The 24,322-nt window shown below is 41.4% G+C and overlaps 2 protein-coding genes across 2 annotated transcripts; both read left to right on the plus strand.

Annotated features, from left to right (window-relative positions):
* The first annotated feature begins 508 nt into the window (after window positions 1–508).
* Window positions 509–11,482, plus strand: ptpn2a (protein tyrosine phosphatase non-receptor type 2a). Its single transcript, XM_070967035.1, has 9 exons — window positions 509–734; window positions 2,058–2,148; window positions 2,250–2,350; window positions 2,505–2,603; window positions 5,267–5,404; window positions 5,715–5,924; window positions 7,865–8,029; window positions 9,158–9,360; window positions 9,676–11,482. Exons 1-9 carry the CDS (start codon window positions 678–680, stop codon window positions 9,863–9,865), a joined length of 1,254 nt encoding a protein of 417 aa, XP_070823136.1. The 5' UTR covers window positions 509–677; the 3' UTR covers window positions 9,866–11,482.
* Window positions 11,483–12,197: 715 nt separating this feature from the next.
* Window positions 12,198–24,261, plus strand: cep76 (centrosomal protein 76). The gene is made up of 13 exons (XM_070966684.1): window positions 12,198–12,430; window positions 13,075–13,230; window positions 13,477–13,561; window positions 13,652–13,876; window positions 14,000–14,185; window positions 15,785–15,882; window positions 16,119–16,247; window positions 16,590–16,781; window positions 20,153–20,319; window positions 20,958–21,117; window positions 21,667–21,840; window positions 22,620–22,837; window positions 23,829–24,261. The coding sequence occupies exons 1-13, from the start codon at window positions 12,368–12,370 to the stop codon at window positions 23,965–23,967; spliced, it is 1,992 nt and encodes a 663-aa protein (XP_070822785.1). The 5' UTR covers window positions 12,198–12,367; the 3' UTR covers window positions 23,968–24,261.
* Window positions 24,262–24,322: the final 61 nt, after the last annotated feature.

Below are 24,322 nucleotides of genomic sequence, written 5' to 3' on the forward strand. Positions count from 1 at the left end.
TTGAAAGAAAGTCATGTCTAACCGAACAGCAACTATAATATACTTTAAAAGGATATGAAAACGCATAGTTACTTGCAAGTTAGTGAGTAACATCTTGTTAAACTTTAGCTTTAACTGCCGTCCTCCGGTTACGGGGGTTGCCAGGTGTAGTACAGTATTTACCTACATTTATATTTCCACTCATATTTAACACTTTCAGACTAGAGGAATGGGGACAGACATGTTTGCAAAATTCTTATTTCATATTGTATGCTAATTTATTCATTATTCTTTCCTGTTGTATGATGTGGACAAAAACAAATACAAACATTTAAAAAAAAAAAATTAAAGAATATCTTTGGCTAACTTCAAGTATTCAATTATTAAAAATTAAAATTCAGTTGACTGTAAGGACCAAAGTGGATATGTTCCGATATAAATGTATACATAATAAAACATTCATAGAACAATACTTTCCTGAATTTTTATTGGGTAGGTTGAGATAAACACGTAACTGGCAACCCAAGTCAGTCAGCGTGCATGCAGTATTGTGCAGAAGCAGCAGACTCCCCGCAGGGATCCCCAGGGTTACACAGACCGCTGTTTAGATGGCTGATAGAAAGGAGTAACTTGGTGAACGGTGCTTCAAACAGTCTGTGATCATCCTCCAAGTGTCTCAGGGCACTAATTACGATACAATGGAGCAAGAATTTGAGGACATTGATTCGTCCGGGAGATGGCAAAACCTTTACAATGTAAGTCGGGACACTGGGCCTCTCGTGTTTCTATGACGATCGGTTGCTAACTTACTTAGCTAGCTAGCTAATTTGATAGCTAGCCCGTTGGACACCGTTCCTAGTATTTCGTTACTTTTAGCCTTTTGTGTGACTCATTTAGTTGTGCTAACTTAAAGACTTCACCACGTTGTGTAGAGACTGTATATAGTGCTATGTACTCAGTGAAGACGATTGAGAAACTGGCCGTCCGCGCAACGCGTCGCCAACTTCCGTAGCTAGAAAACGTGCAGCGGCAGTCTTCATAGTTGAGCTCAGTTAGCTAATGCTGACTGACGCTAGCAGACGTCAGCTGCAGTTTCTGAGAACTCATCAGGACTTCGAGAGAAAAGCCCGTGTTTTTTTTCACCACCAGCTGACTAATAGATTCCAGCATGTAGTCCGTAATATTTCTGTTTCAGTTTAACTTTGGCCATGACTCTGTAATATGTAACTTGGCTAATTACTAACCGGAGGATAACATATAACTGGAGATGCTTTGTAGCTAACAGTTACCCTATTTGGAAGTTATAGAGAACACTTAGTCTAACTTATACACTGGTGTTTCACCGTTAAGCAACCGTTTTTAGAATAAAGAAGATTAAAGATTATGTCTTAGGAGCTACATAAATTGTGAAGTGCTTCTATAAGGATAATATATTTTCATAGTTCATAGAGAAATAATTAAATGCCAGTAACAGTTTTTGAATCAACAGCTAGTTACAATATCGAGCTTGTAGTTTTACTGAGGAAAAAAATCTCTGACGTTACAACTATTATTTCCATATACTGATTAGTGGGATTGTTTTTCTCATGTGTACTTCAGTATTGGAACTATTGTGGTGTCTGACAAGGTTCAGTTTTTATTCTTTAGTTGCTTTTATTTTCATCAGCAGAACAGTGTCTGTCCATGACCTAAAAAGAAAGATATAGCAAAGTTATTTTCCACCTGAGGCTTGGAGATGATCTTTGGCTGCACTCCATATTTACAATGAAAGCTATTTGCACTAAAGACAACACAATAGGGTAACTTGACAAATGACAATCAGAACAAAGCAGAGCAGCACATGTCAGTTAGAGATGACAGGTTCAATTAATCTAGCACAAGAGCCATACTGTATCAAAGGTTGTGGCATATTTACATTGATGCTGTCAGTATTATTGACCACCACATCAGTCAGGCAGGAGCTGTACATCATATGTTTACACCAGTTGGTCTCAAAATGTATCTCCCATTGCTGTTGTTGACTTAATCAACTTAATATGTTACTCTTAACTTCCTACTTGTTTTTTCGTCTCCAACAGGAAATCCGTAACCAAGCCAGTGAATATCCTTACAAAGTGGCGAAACTTCCAGCAAATCGGAATTTAAACCGCTACAGAGATGTCAGCCCCTGTGAGTCTTATGAAAAATTAGGTTATTAATGAATAATTGTATGATTAGAAAAGAAGCCTCTGTGATTTGTAATTGCTCTTTGATCTCTTGTCTTGTTTCAGATGATCACAGTCGGGTAAAACTTGAAAACTCTGAAAATGACTACATCAATGCAAGTTTAGTCATGGTGGAAGAAGCCCAAAGAGCTTACATTCTTTCTCAGGTACAGATCAGTACCATCAATGTGAATGTCAGTGTCTGCATAAGTATACACTGAATACACGTGTGGACCATTTGAAGAAGAATGTGTGGGATTTCTTTTTGATGATTTGTGAGCTTTTGATAATGTTAGGATTTTCTTTCTCTTGCCTCCACAGGGGCCTTTGAGGAATACCTGTGGTCACTTCTGGCTGATGATTTGGGAGCAGTGTTCCAAAGCTGTTATAATGCTCAACAGAGTCATTGAAAAGGGATCCGTGAGTACACTTCAGCACCTGCTGATCATTGATTTCTTAAGCCTTCCTTGTTGTCTATTATGCTGGAAAGTTCTGGGAGACCTCTGTCAAGGTTTCATAGCTTAGTAGTAATATTAGCTATAGATGTTCTTGCTACACTTTGCATTCATTCTGGTTAGTTTGACTTTGTTATCTTTATGTCCACAGGGACTGAAGTTCTCTGTCTTGAAATGCTATATGTATTGTTGCTGGCAAAGTAAAATGTAATTTTTTTTTCCCCATTTAAACTGGTAAAAAAGGCAGTTTGGGCCTTCAGTGTAATCTTCGGTTAAATAACCAATTTAGAGGACCTGAAAGGTTGGGAATACAAGCAGCTAGTTTTACTCAATTAATACATCCAAGAATATACTGTATCATACATTTTTAGAAAAAATGCCATTTGGACTTGCTTAATCTGGCCATGTGTTACTGTTCTATAACAATTCCACATCAATACTTTTCATCATTTCACTTCATTTGGCCTGACATGTTTTCGGACATACAAGAATACTCTGCCTTGAATAGTAAGCTGTCAGGGTTCCCACACATCCTGGAAAACCTGGAAAACAGTTGACCAATTTTCCAGTCATAGAAAACACATAAAATCTTGTGTTGTCCTGGAAAATTATTTAAAGGTTCTCCTATTTTCTTTAGGCCGAAAATGAACAGCTAGTCTATCTATCAGAGCTCCCCAAAACAGATAACATTACTGTGTGAAAGGGCAAAGCTATGTTCAGGAAGCTGTTGTTGCTGGGTTTCTCATTGGAAATAAAGGGTACAGTCTAGACCTGCTCTACATGAAAAGTGCCCTGAGGTAACTTCTGTTCTGATTTGGTGAACACGTCACATCCCATAGTAGGAAATGCAGGTTGGATGACATTACAACTTAAGTGGCCAAAACTATTTGCATTGTCCCTCAAATGTAAATGTTAGTCGTTGCTGGCTGGTAACTGTGGTAGTTTTTAATCTTTAAACTTGTTTAAACAGCTGAATAATGGAATTTGAAATTTCCCCTTGCGGGACTAATAAAGGAATATTGATAATATTCCGTTGCTTAAGTAGAGGTGATTGCTAGCTTGTGTTTCCTGCAAAGGTTTAAAGGTTCAATATCCAAGATTTTCAACATCAATATAGTAGCAGAAAACTATATGCTACGTAAAGATATAGTGGAGTAATGGCGCCCTGAGCAGAGAATGAAGTCACGCTCCCTTTCTGTGTTGTAATCCGAGCTTCTCTGTTCTTTGTTTTGGTAGCCAGACCAGCTGCGCATGCATGTTAGTGCATGTGAATCCCTCCCTGTGAAACTGTTGGCCCTCTCCATGTTTAGAAGGAGACTAAAAGAGTGGTCTCCCACACAGCATTAGAAAAGTGAGATGCAGAGTGTAGTTTGAAGCAGTGCTAGCAATACCAAACATTCATTCAAAAACTTTCGCTACACAAAGCATATTTTACGTGATGTTTTAGATAGCTAACATTAGCAGGGTAGCTAAGAAGCTGATAATTATGTTACGAGGATTTAGTTCACTTGGCAGATTGAAGAAATCGCTTCTTACCAAGCGGAATATATCACTAAGATACCTCTGCACCGTAAAATGTTATATTCCAACAAACTGAATTTTAGTGTCCTCTTGCTTGCTTGCTTGCTTGTACTTACCTCATCTCTTGGCATTGTTCACAAAAGGGTAACTTTATTTCATTGTTCATCTCGTGTGTTCAGGTTCAGGGGTCACTTTATGTGTTTCACAACATCTTGCTGAGAATATGAAGGGAGGAGGTGTGGCCAACATGCCACACATCTGCTTGTCCCTTAATGAAAAATCCAGAATCTTTGAATATGCAAATGTATACAGTATATCTTTATATATATCTTTAATTCGAAAGTAGAACTACTGGACACAAGATGTCTCTGACCTCACTGAAAAGTCCATTTCAGTGTATGTGCACAGGAGATTTCAAGTTTATACATCACATTTGTGAAAGCTGCATAGCGGATCAGGATTGACTTCCAAACTAGTTGTGATGTCAGCAGATCCCACTCATGCACATTACGTCATGCTAAACTGCAGCAGATGGATATGAAAACAAACTCTGCACATACATCATTCTGCTCAGTGAAGCTCAAACACACAAGTAACATAACAATAGGAAAAACACGTTTTTGTCAATGGGCACTTTAAGATTATCCCAAAACTTCTATCCAGGCTCATCAGGGTTTGAGGGTTAAAGTCACTTAAATGTTTTGCAATGCTTTTTGTGCACCAGCTGTTTCTGACCTTTGGAAACAAAGATGCTCAAATGTGTTTGTTTTAAAGCACTTTGGAATAAACCTGTTTTGTTTTTAAAAGTGCTCTATAAATACGTTTGACCTTGACCTTTTGAGCTAAGGGGTGGAAAAAAAACAGTACTTTTAGCTATATTGACCCAGAGGGTATGTGACATAATCAAAAGTATTGCCTGTATGTAGCACATGCCTTTACATCAGTAGTGTTATTCTTGATAAAGATGGATTCCCTCAATTCAGGGAGTCTCACAAATAGTCTGTGAATACCTGATAGAAACCCAATCAAAGTCTGCTCCACTCATTCTCCTGAACACTGGGAACATGTGGCTTGTAAGACTAAGTCAGTTCATTTTTGTCTTAACAGGAAAAGTGTGCACAGTACTGGCCCACCACAGAAGAACTACAGATGTCTTTCACAGACACAGGGTTTGTTGTCAGGCTACTTTCTGAGGAGGACCATTCCTATTACACAATCCGAGTCCTGGAACTGCAAAACACAATGGTGAGCATGAGAGGCAGACTGCAAAGTGGAGACATGATATTTTCCATTCTTTCCATTGCTTTGCCTGTGTTTCTTCATTGAGAATTAATTTTGAGGGCAGCTGCCGGTTCTGAATATTAGTTAACCTGTCTTGTATTATCTTGAGTGGTCGTAACTATTTTTAAATCTAAAATGGAAGTCTGAATGTATGAAAATAAAAAGATGCTGTGTGAGGTGAGGTGTTTTCCTGGTGACGGTCATTTCAGTCATGCAGAATTCTGTGTATAGTCCAATGCTGTAATCATGGCCAACATCACGTTTTCTGTTGTAGACGAGAGAGTCAAGGGAGATCTACCACTTTCATTACACCACGTGGCCGGATTTTGGTGTCCCAGAATCTCCCGCCTCCTTCCTCAACTTCCTCTTCAAGGTCCGGGAGTCTGGCTCATTGGGCGCGGAGCATGGGCCCTCAGTGGTGCACTGCAGTGCTGGGATTGGACGCTCGGGGACGTTCGCCTTGGTAGACACCTGCCTTGTCCTGGTGAGAACATTTACACACACATGCACACCAAATATTACCAGTGTTAAAGGGAAATGTTGCCTAATTTAGCTAAGCACAAAGATGCAGTCAGCGATTCTAATCCAGTACACTTTGTGAGATTCAGTGAGTATCTCCTCATGGCCCGCCAGCTGTCCATTCTGTGTGTGCGTGTGTCCATTCTGGTTCTGGTTCATTAACAGCCCTGGCTTTGTAAATGGCAAACAAAGAGCCACACAGCACTTTTTCAGCCAATCATCAACGGGTGAACCAGTTGCACTCCTACCTGTGCCTCCTCCTCTGCTTCTGCCGGCTGCTCTCCCTGTTCCATATCCTCACCCACAAGGAATGGAGCTGCACCATAGTAGTACAGACACGTAAATAACAGCGGGGCCATTACCCTGCCAACTTGGTATAAAAGTATTTTACTTGCTACAACAGACCTCACATTCTTTTCTTCTTCGCCGGTGTAACATTACTTATCGAGGCTAACGTACCCTCTGGCAGCAGACGCTCTGGGTTCCACCGTATTTCTCTTTTCGTCAACTAGCCCAGTTGTTAGTGTCATTGCCTTGATAATGCACAGCCATGAATTGTGGGGGCATAGTGGGGATGTATTGGCTGTTAAGTTCAAATATGAACAGTGTTTCTTCAGAATCACTTACTCCACCTTCAAAACATTACATAAGAGATTCAAGTTATGGCAAGTGTAAAATGAGATGTTATGATTATACTTTTTTGTGACTGCTGCAAAGGGAAAAGTTGTGGTATGTTGATATACTTGACTGCGAAAAGCATTTTACTTTTCAGTGAATACCTGGGAAATGTCTCTTTTTGCCATCCCCTGTCTGTGTTGTTAGACCTGTATTAACATTTGTTAATTTTAGGAATAATCTTCCTCCATAGTGTGATGTTGAACAGTTGGTGGGGTGAGGTGTGGAAGACGTGTGGAATTTAAAATGTAACAAATTCTAACAAATGCAGAATTTTAATCTCACTGGGAAAGGGGTCCCTGAAAAAGAGCCCTGATCTGAAACCACTTTGGCAGAAGCAAGACACAAGTTTAGAACTTATTTTTTCAATCAGCTTCTAGCTATGAGTGGTGGAATCCCGAATGAACACATTACTCTCTACCAAAGTGATGACTCTTGGTGTTATCTTACATTAGAGATTTCTGTATTTCTCTGTAGCCAGTTTATGGTTTTGAAGTGGGTGGGGTTTCCTTGGAAAAAGGTGATGTCATGTACTTTTGCGCACCAGTTAGAATTATGCAACAAACTCCACCCACACTCCTGATTATCTGAGTTCTCCAGTTTGAAACTATTAATAACAACTAAAGATTTTTTATCAACTCTCGTTATTATTTATTTATTAGTAATGAATATTTAATGTAATCGAGAAATACTACAAAAAAATTTGAAGCCAAGTTATAACGGGCTATTAAATTTGAGAAATCAGTTTCATTACCGTTTTGTGAAAATACTGATGTAACTTGATGTCAAGTTAAGGTCTTTGTTCCCTTTTTAGATAGTCAAAGCTGCCAGTACGCTGCTCTAAAAAGGAGCATAATATCTTCCTAGTTTGATCCGACTCATATGACTCATGAAAATTAAAAACAAGTACTGTCTGAACTATATACGACATGTGTAGACATCAAGATAATAGCAGATGGCACATGCACTCAGATCCCCTCTGTTGCACATGATTACACAGACCTACTAAACTGAATGGGACCTGAGCTATACCCAGTCATACTGAACCTTTGGATTTAGTCCTGATCAGGTCTCAGGTATCATGATCTCCTGTGGACTTTGTGAAAACTGAAGCTGAACTCTTTATCATACAGTATTACAGATATGATATTAACCTGGGTTAAGATGTCTGAATGTGTTTCAGTATTTAGTGAAAGCGTTATCTTCTGAACATGTTAATCTGTGTTGCAGATGGACAGGAGGAAGAACCCATCGTCAGTGGACATACAGAAGGTGCTGCTGGACATGAGGGAATACCGCATGGGTCTGATCCAGACACCCGACCAGCTGCGCTTCTCCTATATGGCGGTCATTGAGGGAGCTAAGCTCATCCTGACAGACAACTCAGCAGCACAGGTACAAGGCTGGAGGGTGAGACTGTACATGTAAAATGCCTCAGGCTCATGTTTGGGCTGTTGAGATGATTTTCACCTTGTTGATGAGCTCCAGTGCCAGTGAACTTCTGACATGAGACTGAACAGGTGACTGCCAAAGTCTTCAAGATGATTCTGTAGATTACAGATTTATTGAATTTAGTGAATGTGTGTGAATGTTTCAAGCCTTTGGTTGTACTTAAAAACCTTTATCAGGAGCATGTAGAGGTGTCAGGTCTCGCAAAGTAACACCGAAAGCTTGGAAGTGCAGCAGTGCCTCTGTCTGTTTGTGGAATTACTGTGTCTCACAGCATCATAGTACATTTTTGGACAGCGAAATGTTGATCAGAATCTGCTTTATTGGCCAGTTTGTGAACACATACAAGGAATTTGACTGTGTGTTTCCTGACTCTGCCCATGAACATTTATGAGGGCACTTTAATTTTTTGTTTTTTTCTTTATCTGCAGTCCTGACTGTCCTTTGTAGTCTATTCCTGTCTTGATTGGTGGCCGAGCCAAACTAGACATTGATGGATGTGCAGAGAACAGACTTGATGATTGAAGTGTAGATCTGGATCAGCTGCTCCTGGGGCAGGTTGAACTTCTGGTGCAGGAAGTTAAACTTAAGATTGTCCCATTTGTTTTCCCCAAAGAATATGGACCATAATCCAAAAACAAATTTCACTCAGCCACAACAAATTTGTGCATTGTGCAAAGTGGTGCATCCCATGGATCCCAGAAACCTAAAGGCTTCCAGCAGACACAGTGCATGTTAGTACTCATCAGTGTCCTGGTTGAGGAGTATCTGCATATGTCATAGTTAAGTCGGCTATTCTTAAAGGATCAGTTCAGATTTAGTCTATGTTGATACAAAACTCACACTCTATATGTACACTCTATGCTTAGTAGTAGTTAGTATTTTTTTTAGTTGCTAAACTAAGACTGCATAAACGCAAAAGTGAATTTGGTCATCAAGGGAATCACCAAAACAAGTTTATGAATTATGACAATCTCAGCAAGTCTAAACTATTTCCTCAGCTTCTCTGTCACAAATTGGGAGAAATCTGAACTTTCCCTTGACTGTTGCATCCTTGTGTTTCATCCCCAACAGCAGAACAAGCAGAGAGTGATGTCCAGAGATGATTTGGAGCTGGATCTGCCCCCTCCACCTCCTCCACCCAGACCTCACCTTAATGACACCAGGCCCAACGGTCAGCTAGGACCCTGCCTGGAGCCACAGGCCGCCTCAGGAGACCACCTGTTAGCCAGAGAGCCAGACAGCCAAGACCACAACATGGCAGAGAACTCGGGGCAGTAAGTAACAGCTCATTGTGAAGAAAGGACACAGTTGTAGAAAAATTCAAATGTTGCCTTTGCTTTGTGAAAAGGCTCACTTCCCAAGCTCGATCTTTTCATTTTGTCCCCATCAACACACTAAAATGTCACCTTGAAATTAGGTTTAGGTAACTCAAAGAAAGTCATCTCTATCCCCCTCGCCTTCCTGCTGTTTTATTCATCTTTATTCTGTAATAATTCTTTAATTCTTTTCACTGGCACTGTGTGTGAGGTTGATGGGATTTTCACACTGTTGTTTGCTAACCTCTTGCCCTTAACTGACTCCTATTTCAGTGTCAGAAAACGACACCGGGAGGAGAGGATTGCCAGCACCTCACAGAAGGTCCAGCAGATGAAACAGAGACTGACCGACTCGGAGAGGAAACGAGAGAAGTGGCTGTACTGGAGGCCCATTCTGCTCAACGTCGGTGCTGGGGCAGCTTTGGCTGTGGGCCTGCTGGTGTGCTGGATGTACTCCCAGTGAAACACTCTGGGTCATTTAAAACTGACTCCTATTTTGCACCAGTACCTGGGGTTAGGTACTCCTCTGAGTAGATTTAGATGGTAATATGTGTATAACTGAGGGTATTTATTTCTTAAGGTCAAAATGCGGGAGCGCTAGATCAAATGATTGTGTGTATATTTTTCATGTAAGATCTTAACAAAAATAGTAACATCTCAGGATCTTGGTGCCAGCACGATGATTTAATTTCCTTTCCTTCTTGTCACTGTTGATGAATGTACTGTATCATAGCAAATTGCTTTGAAAGAAACTTACTAAAGTTGCAGTACAAAGCAAAAAAGAAAAAAAATCGGAGAAGTTTGTTTTTGCATTCTTTCTTTGTAATGGTCAGACGTGTGTTGCTCATCTTTGGACACATTTTACATTTCAAAATGTCTTGTGTTGCGTAGGAAGACTCCAGAGCCTACACGTCAGCCGTGGCATTTGTTTGGTTTGGTTTTCTGGAATGAAATCTGCATTTCATGCATGCATTTAGAAGTTTTCCAGAGCACCACTTGTTCTTCCGTTCACATTTAGCAGGGCATCCTAACACGGCCAGATATATATTTTTGTGTGACCAGACACTTCATAGGGAGCCGCCTTGCTGATGTTTCAAACTCTGCTAGAATGTTAACCTTTTTATTTTCTGTTTTATGAGCACATTTTTCATATGTTTGTCACATGGATCGTACAAGCTGTCAGGTCCCTTATTGCTTGGTAGGTTTATTCACCCACTGGATGGGTTCATGTGTGTATTTTCCAGTTATCCCACTGTTGAGGAAACCAAAGCAAAACTGTCAGTTTTTGGAAGGTAACAGCCAGACCAGCTGTTCAGTCATGAAACCCTGTACTCCCATTATGTGGAATGTATTTTCTGTTGGATCTCTGACACAACTGACACCTGCATTTTAAAGTGGTAGTCATAGTGGCTTTGCGTTTTGAACCCATAGTATCACTAAATTGGTTTTCAATTGACTGGGGCCACTCTAAAGCTATAATTAGTGCAATTTAGCAGTTGGAGCAGAGTATCTTTAAATTATAGCCCAGTTAGGAGAGATTGATAACGTGCACGTCTTACCTGTTTGTTTGCTGGTTGAGATAGCTTTTAATGTGCCTTTTAAGTGAATTAAATGGAAAAAAAAAGTGTGCTCCATGGTTTCCTAGCATGATCGGGACAGACGTGTTTATATGAGGTGTGGTTTCCAACATACCACGAGTAACATGCTAGCACTGAATTGACTCGTTTGTAGTAACTGGAGGTGTGATGCGGTAAAGTGTGTCAAGAGTCGATTGCATGCCAAATGTCATTAGCATGTGCTGACTCCTGAGATGAAATGATGTGTTGCTGATTGGCTGGTTATCTCTGTTGGACATGGCTTTTACTCAGTTCTCATTTAGAAGAGATTCGTTCGACCAGAAGAGATTCGTTCGACCATAACATTCCATTCATTCTTGTTTTCCACATAAGATTTCAGGGGAGTTTTGTACACTGCTGAGTTGCGGTGAGAATATGACTGATGGTGTTTTGAAAAAAAAAAAACAAAAAAAACAACACAAAATACTTCTTAAAATAAAACATTCATTTTTTTTTTAACCAAACCCTGCTCGCCTGCTTGTGTTTTTTCTTGTTCGGCGTAGTGTCAGTGAAGCAGCTTCAGTGTGCACCCACAGCTCGCCCCACCCCTGCACTGCTGTGCTGTGTTCTAGTCATAATTTCATTCTGACCATGAGCTAAATCAATGCAGCCAGACTGGAGGCCTCTCACCGTGGATTCCAGGAATTGACTCAATATTTCAAGAAGAGGCCTTGCTCATATTGATTGCTGTTGTAATTTCATTTTGTCTGTGGAGGAGGAAGCTGTGTAATCAGCTGTCTACCAAAAGACACAATGCTTTGAGTTTTTTTAATTTCTATAATCTAAAAATAATCATATAAATGTTATGCATTAAGCAAATGATGATAGGACGAAAATGTAAATTAATTTACAACTGGTTGATTTTAAAACTATTGTAACATAAATAAATCCATCAGGCAGAGTAATAGAAACTACAAATTGGACTACAAAAGGGTCCTTTACTAGTGTCGCAGTTAGTGACGAGTTTAGGTCAGTCAATATAATGCCTGGACAAAATGGCAAATATTTATTCAGCAAAAATTAAATAAAGCTAAAATGATGCCTCTTAAACTGGAGTATCTCGTCGGTGATATCGCACTCTACCAATGTTATTTTGTTCTTGGACAGAATTGTGAAATAACAACTTCGCCCGCAGGCCGGCGTCGGGCATCAGCGGGGCCGCGTTCCCGCTTGCTTTTCCGCCACAGTTTAAACTGTAGTGAGTGGTTGTGTTACGGGCGACAAATGTTTATAAGGAATAAATATTGCGTAAATAACAGGACTACAGTTGTTTATTGTTGTTGAAAGCGTCCTTTTATCTACGAAGTTAGCTACTGTCGCTTAAAAGTGGCCACAAGTCATCAGCTGCGATGTCTCTGCCTCCAGAGAAAGCTTCCGAGCTGAAGCAGATTATTCACAACCATCTGCTGAAGGTGAGCAGACCACGTAGCTTTTATTTACATACATGCTTGTGTTATTAAACGGTGGCCCTTTGTATAGATGCTGTAACTCTTAATGTAAACTTATGTGGTTTAACAGGTGCGAACAACTGCGAAACCACTTAGCCAGCTGCCATTCAAACGTGCACATATGAGAACACATATGAGAGATGTTCCCCTGGAAACTGGCCATGAAATCGCACTTTTTCTGTTTGCAAGAAAAAAAAATGTGTGTGTGTGTGTGTGTGTGTGTGTGTGTGTGTGTGTGTGTGTGTGTGTGTGTGTGTGTATGTGTGTGTGTGTGTGTGTGTGTGTGTGTGTGTGTGTGTGTGTGTGTGTGTGTGTGTGTGTGTCTGAAAAGCATATTCTGTTTTAATCCTGCACTTAGACTTAAGTTTCTGAAGAAATGGATAGAAGCAGACATCATGGGTGGGACATATTTAATCTCACTAAAACTTGTTTGCTACTCTGTTAAAACCATTGTGTCTTTCTAAAATAGTGGCTGTTTTAAAGGGGAACTCTTTTCTCAGATTTTCAAGATTTGGAGCACTGGTGAGCTGCGGGACATGTCTCTGGGACTCATGTTTAGGTCAAGTGTATGCGATTGTAGTGTTTATTGTGTCTTCTCTGGTGATCAGATCAATATCCACGGGAAGATCCAAGAGGTGCTGGCTGAGACTGTGAGGAATGACCAAGGTCCAGCACATCGATCTCTGTCTGAGGCCGATTTCCTGCGTGCTCTGCAGCGCAGGGGCATCATCGATGATGTGATGAAGGACCTACACTTCACCCAGGTTGGCCAAAGCTTTGCAGGCAATTTTCAGATTTGTGTACTTGACGATTAAGCTGACTTTATATTACTTGATTCAGCGTTGGAAATGGACTCTTCCTAACTGACTGTCAATAACTTTCTTGAATAACTTCAGTGTTTAGATACTAATTTGAACCCAGATGCAGACAGCAGATTTCCTCAATCGTACGAACAGTATGACTTCAACCACTGGCTGTTTGCTACTTGTCATGTTGTTCTGCTTTGGTAGGAAGTGACCACAGATGCAGAAATGGGATCTCCTTCAAAGCCTGCTACTCACTTTGTTGACAAGAACGTTACTCATCTGGAAAAAAGTAAGAAATATCATTTACAAACCCAAATAAACCAACATCTTTCAATCAGCTTCTCCTTGTTAAGTAAAGGCATTCTTTTCACTCTCTCAGCCAACATTGACCCATCCAGGCGGTACCTGTATCTCCAGGTGCTTGGTGGTAAAGCCTTTCTGGAGCACCTCCAGGAGCCAGAGCCTTTACCTGGTCAGGTGTGTTCTACATTTACGCTCTACCTGCACTTCCGCAACCAGAGGTTTCGCTCTAAGCCAGTGCCCTGTGCCTGCGAACCTGCCCTGAAGGAGGGCTTCCTCTTAGAGATCCACAGAGATGGCACAGGTACATGGAAATGAACACTGCTGGTGTTAGTCAGGGCCAGCGGTTGTTATGCTGTTGCTACATGTTGCTTAATATGTTATCAATACTGAGTTTGTCATTTTGTTATTAACTTTGGTGCTGCAGGAGAGGGCGGTAAAATGGTGGATGCGACCACCATGCTTTCTATGTGTGACCCCGTTCAGTTGGTGCTAATCAGGACAGACACCTCCAGTGAGACAACACTGGTCTCGTCCTACTTCCTGGACTGGAGGACAGTCCTCAGCTCGCCCACTGGGAAGACCTGCTTTGCTGTGGAGCTGATGGGAGTTGGTGAGGATGGGTGATTCTGCAGCAGTGAATGCAAGAGTGATGTTGTTTCCTGAATGATTAATGTCTTTATTTATCAAAGAGTAACATCTCTCAGGCTGAAAGTGAAGAAATTGTTTTCATAGAAGGGTAGTTTATTGTGTCTTGCCCAACAAGTTCCCACACTGACATTTAAGGCACCAAAAAAATATTGTTACAGTGGAAAAACCACATTAGTCAGAAAACATTACATCAACATGAATCTCTCCCGGACTTCCAGGGTAAAATTTGCCACAAAAAGGTTCTCTTCCAAAAACACAACTTAACTTGACTAGAAGCTGTATGGCCTTAGCTTGTTAGCTTGCTAGTTTTGGACTGAAGTTCCTACTGCTGTTTCAATAAATTTGGACCTGAGGCGTCAGCATTTGTCTTATAGTTTGCCCGCTACAGTTTCACGTCAGCACGCCACACATACTGTATAACCACACATGCTGACTGACACACACCACAGTGTATCATTTGGTTGTAGATACAGTCAAAATCCAAAAATCCATCCAAGTCTATTCATATTACTGTTTTATTTTATTCAAAATGGCAAAAAAAATCCAAGATGGCAAATAAGTATGGTCAAAGAGGCCTCTTTATAGAGCACATTGAAAAATTGCATTTCTGAGCCTTAATTACAGTGCTACCATCTGCCCTCATATTTCTTGGGAAGAACTTGCGCATAATTTCTAGTTATTGGGTTGATTATTGTGTTTCTGGCTCGTTCCTGCAATTTGAGCCATGGCATAAGACAACTGATGACAATAATAAACCTGCACAAACACAACAGGGTTCTGCCCCTAAAAATAACTCTCAGATTATCATACAATAAGAAATAATTAATAAAAACAGTCCATAGAACATCCTACAAGGGAACTTCTATAATGTAAATGTTTTTGTTAATGTGGTAATTCACACCTCCATCATCTAAGCCGTTTTTAGAGACCGTTCTGAATTACTCCATAAGTTTCATATATTCTGACTTACTGTTGATGCCGTTTCTCTAAACATCCTCTTTGTAGCTGATCATCCTGGTGACACTGAAAGCCTTGTTTTTTGCAGTCAGAATGGATTTTTCCCCACAATTGATTCCCAGCATTTCTTTCTGATGACCCCTTTTCTTCCTCTCTAAACCTCTGACATTTCTTTGAATATCAGTGAATTTGTTAGAGGCCAGAAGATGCAGAATTCCATGGTATTTACAAGAAATAAGTTCTAAATTTGAACAGACAATCAATCATTTTCCTTTTTTCCTGTCCCATTAACGATTGTGTGACTTCATGGAGGAGCTCTGGAAACCCCTGCTGTAAAATCTAAACCTGTTTCTGTGTGCTAACAGTAAACTAGCAAGCACATGAGGTTTTTGAAAAACGTCTGCAGTTTTCCTGTCTCTTACCAGTTCTAAGTGGTGTGGCAACAGCTTTCAGTGACACGTGTGTGTGTGTGTGTGTGTGTGTGTGTGTGTGTGTGTGTGTGTGTGTGTGTGTGTGTGTGTGTGTGTGTGTGTGTGTGTGTGTGTGTGTGTGTGTGTGTGTGTGTGTGTGTGTGTGTGTGTGTGTGTGTGTGTGTGTTCACCAGGAAGTGAATGTAAAGTCCCAGCTGGTGTTTTGACTGTCAGTCTGGAGCTCTACCCTCCTCTCACAGAAACTCTGAGCACTGACATCATCAGCACACAGGTCAGCACACTGGAGTCTCTTTATCCCTCTGTCTGTTTATCCCTCTGTTTATTCATCTGCTGGGTTATTCATGACTAAAGTAACGCTGTGAACCAACTGTGAATCATTTCAGCAGAATCCTATTAATGCTGTTCAGACTCAGTCCGAGTTGATTGTAAAAGCAGCAGTGTAATATAAACATCAAAGCTCTATATTCTACTTTTAATAAGTGATATCACTGTGTGTTTCTCATTCAGCAATCACTGGAGAGGCAGAGGACGGCTGAGAAAGAGAGACTCTTCTTGGTTTATGCTAAACAGTGGTGGAGGGAGTTCCTTGAGATACGTCCGTCACATCAGTCCAAAATGGTGAAGATCTTTGCGCAGGTTCGTCTGTGTTCACGTGTTGTGGGGAAGAGATGAAACCTTTATGTGACACCATTTTGCTTAGTTTTAAGGGCATTTATTCCTAAATCTATTTTAACCAAGCATTTTCTCTATTCATTTTTACCCACAATAGACCTGAGGGGTGAGTGGCAGGTTTATGGGTAGCATGTGTACGCAGACACTGAGCAGGGAGTTCCTCAGAACAATGTAATTTGCTGTTTGCGACTCATACACTGGTTTAGTTTGTTAGTGGTTTCGGGGGAGGATTATTGGATCCTGACCTCTTCATCTTCATATCTGGCTCCAAGCTGTCTCACGACCTCTGGCTGTGTCTCTCTGCAGGATGAGAACGGCGTCAACAGGCCAGTGTGTTCCTACGTCCGTGTCCTCCGGGCGGGCCGCCTGCTGGAGAGCCCTCGACAGGCGGCCCGCTTCGTCAGCCTGCTGGCCCATGAGAAGGCCCCGGTGGTGGGAGGAGGAGGAGGCAAGCAGGAGCAGTGGTGCACATTAATGGCTTTCCTGTGTAGAGGGAAGGTAAGGAAGAAGAAGTGGGCGGCTTCTTGGCAGCCACGGCAGGGACGGACTCATTTTTCAGATGACAGTGCACTTACTATACTGCGAGGTGCTTCTTGTCCCGGACAGAGAAATAGCAGGTTTATAGCCTATCACACCAAAGGTCCTGTCAGGTGATCAGTGTTTCATTAGTTCTTCTAAGTGGAAAGAAATCATAAGGTTTCAAAGTGTCTCTCACTCTATATTTACACTTTCAATATAAATTCCATAGATCTCAGGATGAGACATCTTTCATTTTTCAGGATGTGTCAGCTATCCTATTACGTTTTGTGATTTAGTGTCTTGTTTGTGACGTATTGTCTTTAAGTAAGTGCAAGGCAGTCATCCAAACTCTCAATTTGGCCTCTCGTTAATAGGACTGACTTCGTGTCATTATTAGTGTAAGTTTTCCTCTGCTCTGTCAGACTGTATAAACAGTTGAGACATATCTGACAGGGCTAAGGCAAAGTCTCTAGTCAGTGATTATCAAAAGGGAAACCATCCTCCATATTTTCATTACAGATAATCTCAATTGTTTCAATGAATTGTTCAAAACAAGAGTCGTGTTTTGAGAAAAGGTGACACAAACTGTGCTTCATTTGAAAACCAGCAGCTGCACACTCCAAAAGGTGCTCTCAGACCTCCTCACACGATCATCCAAAGCCCACGCTGCGGTCTGGAAAGGACAATGCTTCTTTTTCAACAAGAGCACCAGCTGGAGTTTAGACCTGCAGCCATTTAGTGGAGATAAACAAAACTGAGAAGAAAACGTTTTCTGCAGACTCTTTACTGCTCCATATCTTTCCCATCACTTACATCAGATCATAGATTTCCATCCACATCGCACCTACTGCAATACTTTCCTCTGATCAAAGAGAGGAAATACAATCCAGCCTGGGGATGTCTACACTGATCTCAGGCCACCAAGTCCATGACCTCTGCGTGTGACAAGGACATTTTTTCCAACATAACACTGAGGCCTATTCTTGGAGTGCTTTGGAGCTGCACTGCAGTCTGATGAAACCTCCTCACATTCACATTCAGATGAGTTGATTCAAAGCCATGGTTACATGATGTGGAGGACAAACAAAATATACAAAATGCGTCCATTATGACAAAACAATGGCACCTGGCAATGAAAAGAATTACAAAATACATGACTTAATCAAAGTTTGAATATTCTTTGACAAGGAACCTAATTTAAGAACAAAATCACTTCAATCACAGATGGATGGTTTGAATAATACTTTGGCAAGTTGTGTTTCCTGTCATGTTTACATTCTTCCATTCATACATAATGCGATACCCGTCTCCCACATGGTTGTCATTACAGGGTGCAGAGCATTTGACTCCTATCCAGACCCCTAGATCTTCCAGAAGACACAAATACATACAACAAACATACAACAGGCAACAAAATCGCATACAGCATCAGAGACTTCATCAAATAGAAGGTGAAAGGTGAAAGGTGAAAGGCCAGTGGGACGAAACATTAACGTTTTAAAATCTCCTGTAATTCATTCCAGTTAGACGGTGGGAAGTGAAGAGATCTGTGTGAAAGAGTTGCTATCAGTTAACTCCAATTGACAAAAAATGCATCAAATCAATGGAAGACAACTGTAATTACATCATCCCCTGAACAGATCACCTCATCGTATAACCTCAGTCTGACTATAATGTATGTTTTGAATTAATGTCATAAATTCCTGTTGTTCACTGTTGTTCCGTCAGTCAGAAAACATCACTGAAACTTTGTTCCTCTGCGTTTACATTTCCGCCTTTTCTCAGCACGGCAGATTGTGTCATTTCTGAGAAGGAATTGTGCAGAGTCCGACTGACTGCTGCATTCTCATCTCTCGGCTAGATAGTGGGGAATTTCCCAGAGTACCGCAGGATAAATGTTCGCTGCCTCTCCTCTGTGAGCGGCTGGCAAGACAGACACAACACAACTCTCACAAAGTGGCCCTTGTCAGCTGTGATTTATGAGTTTCATTCCAGGGAAAATTAATTTAGCCTCATCAGTCCCTAGCCTGTTCCGATGCTGCCGTCCATATTAGCACTTCTGGGTAACATCTATCATTCTGACTTGCCTGAAGCTCAAGCCAGCACGCAGCAGCAGTAGCATGAGTCCCCAGCTCAACCCAGGCCTCTTTACCGGAAAAGTTCTACGAGTGAAATAAGAGTTGCTTACTGTCATGGACAATTTGATGACTACAGAGCTTATTTCCTCTCCAGCAGGCTTTGCTTGTGTGTGTTCAAGACTTCTGAGAAAGGCTGACAGCGTAGTGAGAACAGGATATTGTATTTCTGTTTAAACAGTAGTGGCATGATGAATTAGACAAGTAACAGGATGGAAATCTGTTCAAATGTGTCTAAATACACGTGAAGCTTGAACTCCATGCAGCCACAGTGTAAGTGATGAATCTGTTCCAAACTGGCCTCACTGCTTTACTGTTTTTCACTTGCTGATATGTTTTAACAATTTTGGCAAATTTTGACAGAGGTTCCAGGACAGAGTGTCAGTAAAGGTGGAAATGAAGAAGCCTGCTGACACACATCGCAGGGGCCGAAGCTCAATTTAAATGCACAGCATTGCAAGTGAATTTTTACAGTGGAGTAGGAGGACGTGAGATCTGGAGAAAAAACTCATTAGTATTATTATTCGTAATAATACTAATGAGTGCTACTACTAATAATAATAACAATCAGATTTAAAGATAGAAGTTGTCATTTTACTAGAACACAAATAAAGTTTGAATATTTTGAAATAAAAGATTAATATTTAGAGATAAATCTTTGACACTGATATTGGGAATTCAGTCATAATAATAACCCTAACCCTCATAAAGATTAAAGTTGTAATATTTAAACAATAAAGTCAATATTTCAAGAATAAAGTTCTGATGTTTTTGTAATATTTGAGATACAATATTAATATTTCAAGTTAAAAGTTGCTATATTTTGGGAATAAAGGTGTGACATTTTGGGGATATTTATAGTAAAGAGTGATATTTAGTGAATAAAGATGTAATATTTGGAGTTGTCAGTATTTGAATACGTTCATTACGTCCAAGAAAAACAAAGAGTATGTACGTATGGAAGTTCGTTCTTGACCTTTGAAAACATGACATGCAGCAAAATAATCTCAACCACATCCCTTGATCTTCTCTGATCTCCTCTTCACTGTCACACCGGGAGTTAAAAGAATCTGTCAGAACTAGATTGATCTGGAAAGTTTGGCCTGTCATCAATGTTTAGAGAACTCCAACCACAAAAACATGATGTTGATGATCTAGTTTCCACATTTCCGACTGTACAAAGGACCTGAACTCACCACTGTCTGTCCTCCTCAGGGGGACTGTGAGGACCACGCCACCCTGCTGTGCAGCCTCCTGCTGGGCTTTGGCCTGGATGCATACGTGTGTGTGGGCACCAAAGCCAAGGGAACGGCCCACACCTGGGTGCTGACCCGCGGCACTGACGGGAGCATCACCTTCTGGGAGAGTGTGACAGCACACAGGTGTGACACAGCTGCTTTCACTGCACCCCCGTCCCTCTGACATCAAACTCCAACTTTAACAACATTGCTGCCAGAGTCATTCCAGCAGCTTGGACGTACGAGGAAATGCAGCACATTATTCATATTGACGAGTTACACACCTTTAACATTAAAGAAGGAGAAACTGTAAACAAAAGACGTTTAATACATTTTAAAAGGAAAACTTCTCAATGCTCCTCCGTTGTTGAACATTTTGAGTTTTCCTGTAACTGCTAAAACCAAACATTGTAGGAGTAATTGGAACTACCCTCATGTTTTGTCTTTGTATGTGAACACTCCCATGACGGCATTTGGTGGCCAGGCTCTGGGCCAGGGAACAATTGATTACATTTTGGTGGTTATCCAGTTGTGGGATTTTTGCCCATCAATTATTGTTTTGTCCATAACTCACTGATCTTGCAATGGAGATAGATTTGATTTCATATCTTTTGTCTTTTGCATGAGGTCAGTGAGAGAAACTAGGTCTCTGTGTAAGCTAGCAGTCTTGGATCTTGTTTTCTGAAATGTTTCTGTTGCGTTGTACTAAAACAATTTGCTAACAGTTTTCAGAATGTTTGTGATGACACTGTTTATCCTCAATGTCCCGTATGTATGTTCAGATACCTGCACCGGGCCATAGACCCTGATGCACCGCCACTGGTCCCCCAGCCCAAACCCTCCTCCCCCTACCGGACTGTGGGTTGTGTGTTCAACCACCACACCTTCCTGGCCAACTGCCAGCCCTCTGATGCTGTGGAGCTCTGTGTCTTTGACTTCCAGGTAAGAGCCAGTGTCCCCTATTTCCATCACTGGATAGGTTGAGGGGGAACTTTCACCCCAGTTTTTATTTTTCACTCATGTTTCATGGTCCGTTGTGGTATTTATTAATTATTGAGATGCTGTAGTGGTGAAAATGTGGCACTGAAATTGTTCACATTTGTTTTGTTGGCAGGTATTGCTTTTACTGCTCGGGGTCAGGGTTTGGTGAGATGACTTTCAATATGAAAATCTTCATTTCCGCTGCATATTAAATTGTCCAGAGACGATCTAATGCAGTAGACAGTGTTGATTTTAAGTCAGGCAGAGGGCAGAGGGAGCCTGCAGCAGAGGGCTTGTGACTGGATGGTTGCCAGTTTCACTTATCAGACCAGGGGCTGGTTTGCGGGAAAGGAAATTGAATCTGCAACAGTTCCATTCATCAGCAGCTCCCGTCCTGTCACGTTACCCTAAAGCAAGGCAGCAAACCCCCAGTGGCTGCACTCCAGTGGTTCTACTGTGTGAACAGGAAGAAGTATCATCAGTTAAATGCCCCCCCCCCTTTCCCTTCAGAATCAGTCGCAGTGGAAGGCGATGAGTGAGGAGGCTCTGAAGTCTGTTTGTGCTCCAGGCTCCACCACCTCTCTGGCCCCTCTGCCTCCACTCTGTGCCCCATCTCTGGATCCTGCTGCTGCCAGCAACCAGCTGGAGCTGGAGATGCGCTACCTGGTCTCTGAGCACCGCAAGGTAAAACACAGTGCTGGACTAGATAACCCTGCCTTAAAGTTTGTGAGATAACTCGCTGTCTGTCCACATGTTTATATGTGCAAAGTTGGTGTATTGCTAAAAATAGAATGCAGCAAAGTGCAATGGAACAGCTTTAGCGAAGAGATGAAACATCAGATCTGTGTGGAGGGACGAGAAGACTGTAAGCTTCCTGAAATGAATACATAAAACAAACAAACAAACATGCCATATTTTCATCATGTTTTCCACACAGTCTCCCATCGTTTGAGCTTTGACAGGAGCTGCTCAGTGGATGGAAACATGGATTGATTTGCATTTTCTTCTGACAGTTTTTCAGTAAATTTGGTACAAATGGATGGAAACTTGACTACTCTCCCAAATATTTCAGAAAAAAAGCTTTTAAAATAAAGATTAAATTGATTAAGATCATAATCTGTATTTCAGAATTTCATTATAAGACAAAACACCAGGGCTCAGCAGTTACATAAATTTGTGAAATAGATATTTAACATAATATAATACTGTATTCTTTGAATTGCACTTAACAGATTGACTAAAAATATTTATTATTTAGATTTTCAATACATTGGTTTAATGTATGCATTTACTCACATAATATCAGTATGACACCACTGTGTGGGTGTGTTTTTTGTGTGTGTGATTTGGATGAAGTGACCCGTAAATGCCATTGACCAATCACAGGTCAGGTGTTGTGTCTTGATATGTAATGTAGTGATGACTGAGCAAAGTGCTCTGTGTTGCTCTCCTCTCTCCTCCAGGACCTGGAGCTGGCGACAGTGTGGGATGACCATCTGTCCTACCTGCTGTCCTCGGCACTGTCGGCCTATGAGCTGGAGCGCTGCACCGGCGTTTCCTGTGGCAACGAGGAGTTTCAGGACGCGGTGAGGAGGGCGGTGCCTGACGGACACACCTTCAAAGGCTTCCCCATCCACTTCCTGCACCGCAATGCTCGTAGAGCCTTCGCCACCTGCCTCAGGTGAGCTAGTGGGCAGCATGGTGAAGGCGTGCTTTAAAAATCCCTCAACCTGTTGCTCAAGGTGTAAACTCCATGTTGAGTCTTTGAGTACAGCGGCAGCAGCGTGCTCCAGACTCAGTGCAGCTTCAGCTTTGTTTTGCCTGATTAAGAGGGTTGCAAGTCATGACAAGAGCACACAAAGCTCAAAAGTTTCTGCAAACACCAAGTGAACTGACTTGTTAATAGTGTGAAGGTATGCAAGTACAGTGAAATAATATCTGAAACCAGTCAGATAAGATTATTGACCCCATTGTGGGAGCGGTGTAACGGAGAGGCTGCGTGAGCATTTCTACAAATTCTGGACTGTAGCCCGTGAAGCCCAAGGCAGAACTGCACAGCCACCATTTTGTATTTCTGTTACATTTTATTTGCGCTCCACCTCAGGCTTATGACAGCAGGTCCCCACCAGCTGCAGTGTAGTGTAGGAGAGTCCGACCTCTGACCTCCCTGGAGAGTGTGACCAACAGATGTGTATTTTTGTAGGTGCTGTGGGTGTTTGAATGGGTATTCCCAGGAATCCTGTTTCCTGAGATCAAACCTGAGCATATGTTTGAAGAAAGTAAACTGGAATGTTTACTTTCTTCAAACAGTGCTTTTTAACTTAGAGTGATCACTGACTTTGTTGCTCCAGCTAATATTGTTTGGCTGTCAGAGGTTTGCACCAGCAGCCTCTGAACGCTAACGGTATGGGATCCATCTCAGCTTAACAGAATGACTTGCTTAAACAAACTTTGTTGGTTTATACATGAAAGAATTGTCAAATTTAATGAAACTGTTCTTAGCACAAAGATCACTTTCAATCGACTAAGAAGAATTGAAAATAATAATAAGGTACAATAAAATGAACAAAATAGGATATAAATGATTATAAAGTATTGCTTCAAGGTAAACATATCCTCCCCTTCAGTACTTCATGTTTCATGCTCTGCGTCTCTTCTCACTTCCTGTGCAGGTCTCCATTCTGTGAGGAGGTAGTGTGTTGTCGTGGTGACCACGTGAGGCTTGCGGTCCGTGTTCGGGTGTTTGCCTACCCTGAGAACGCATGTGCAGTGTGGCTCATGTTTGCATGTAAATACCGCTCTGTGCTCTGACCAGCGGACACATGGTCCTCAAAAACTGTGTTGCACACTGACCCCGGACGATATTTTAGACCTTGATTCATGCAAGGACACTTCAGGCCTGCTTCTTTTAGATTTGTGGGTTTACTCTGCCACAAGGATGCCTGAACTCAGTCACATGAAGTGAAGTTGCATTCAGTGACATGTGCTCAGACATGTTTGTGGCTGTGATGCTCAGGCTTTTATGTTGTAGTCCATTTGACCCCTCATCTGTACAGAACTGTATTTATATATTTTTGTAAATAAATGGAAGTTTGTTCATCTCATCGTGTACTTTTTAGACCCCTTATTAAACACAATTTCCTGTAGATTCATTTTAAAGCATGTT

The sequence above is a fragment of the Chaetodon trifascialis genome, chromosome 7 (genome assembly GCF_039877785.1).
Source record: "Chaetodon trifascialis isolate fChaTrf1 chromosome 7, fChaTrf1.hap1, whole genome shotgun sequence".
NCBI lineage: Eukaryota > Metazoa > Chordata > Actinopteri > Chaetodontiformes > Chaetodontidae > Chaetodon > Chaetodon trifascialis.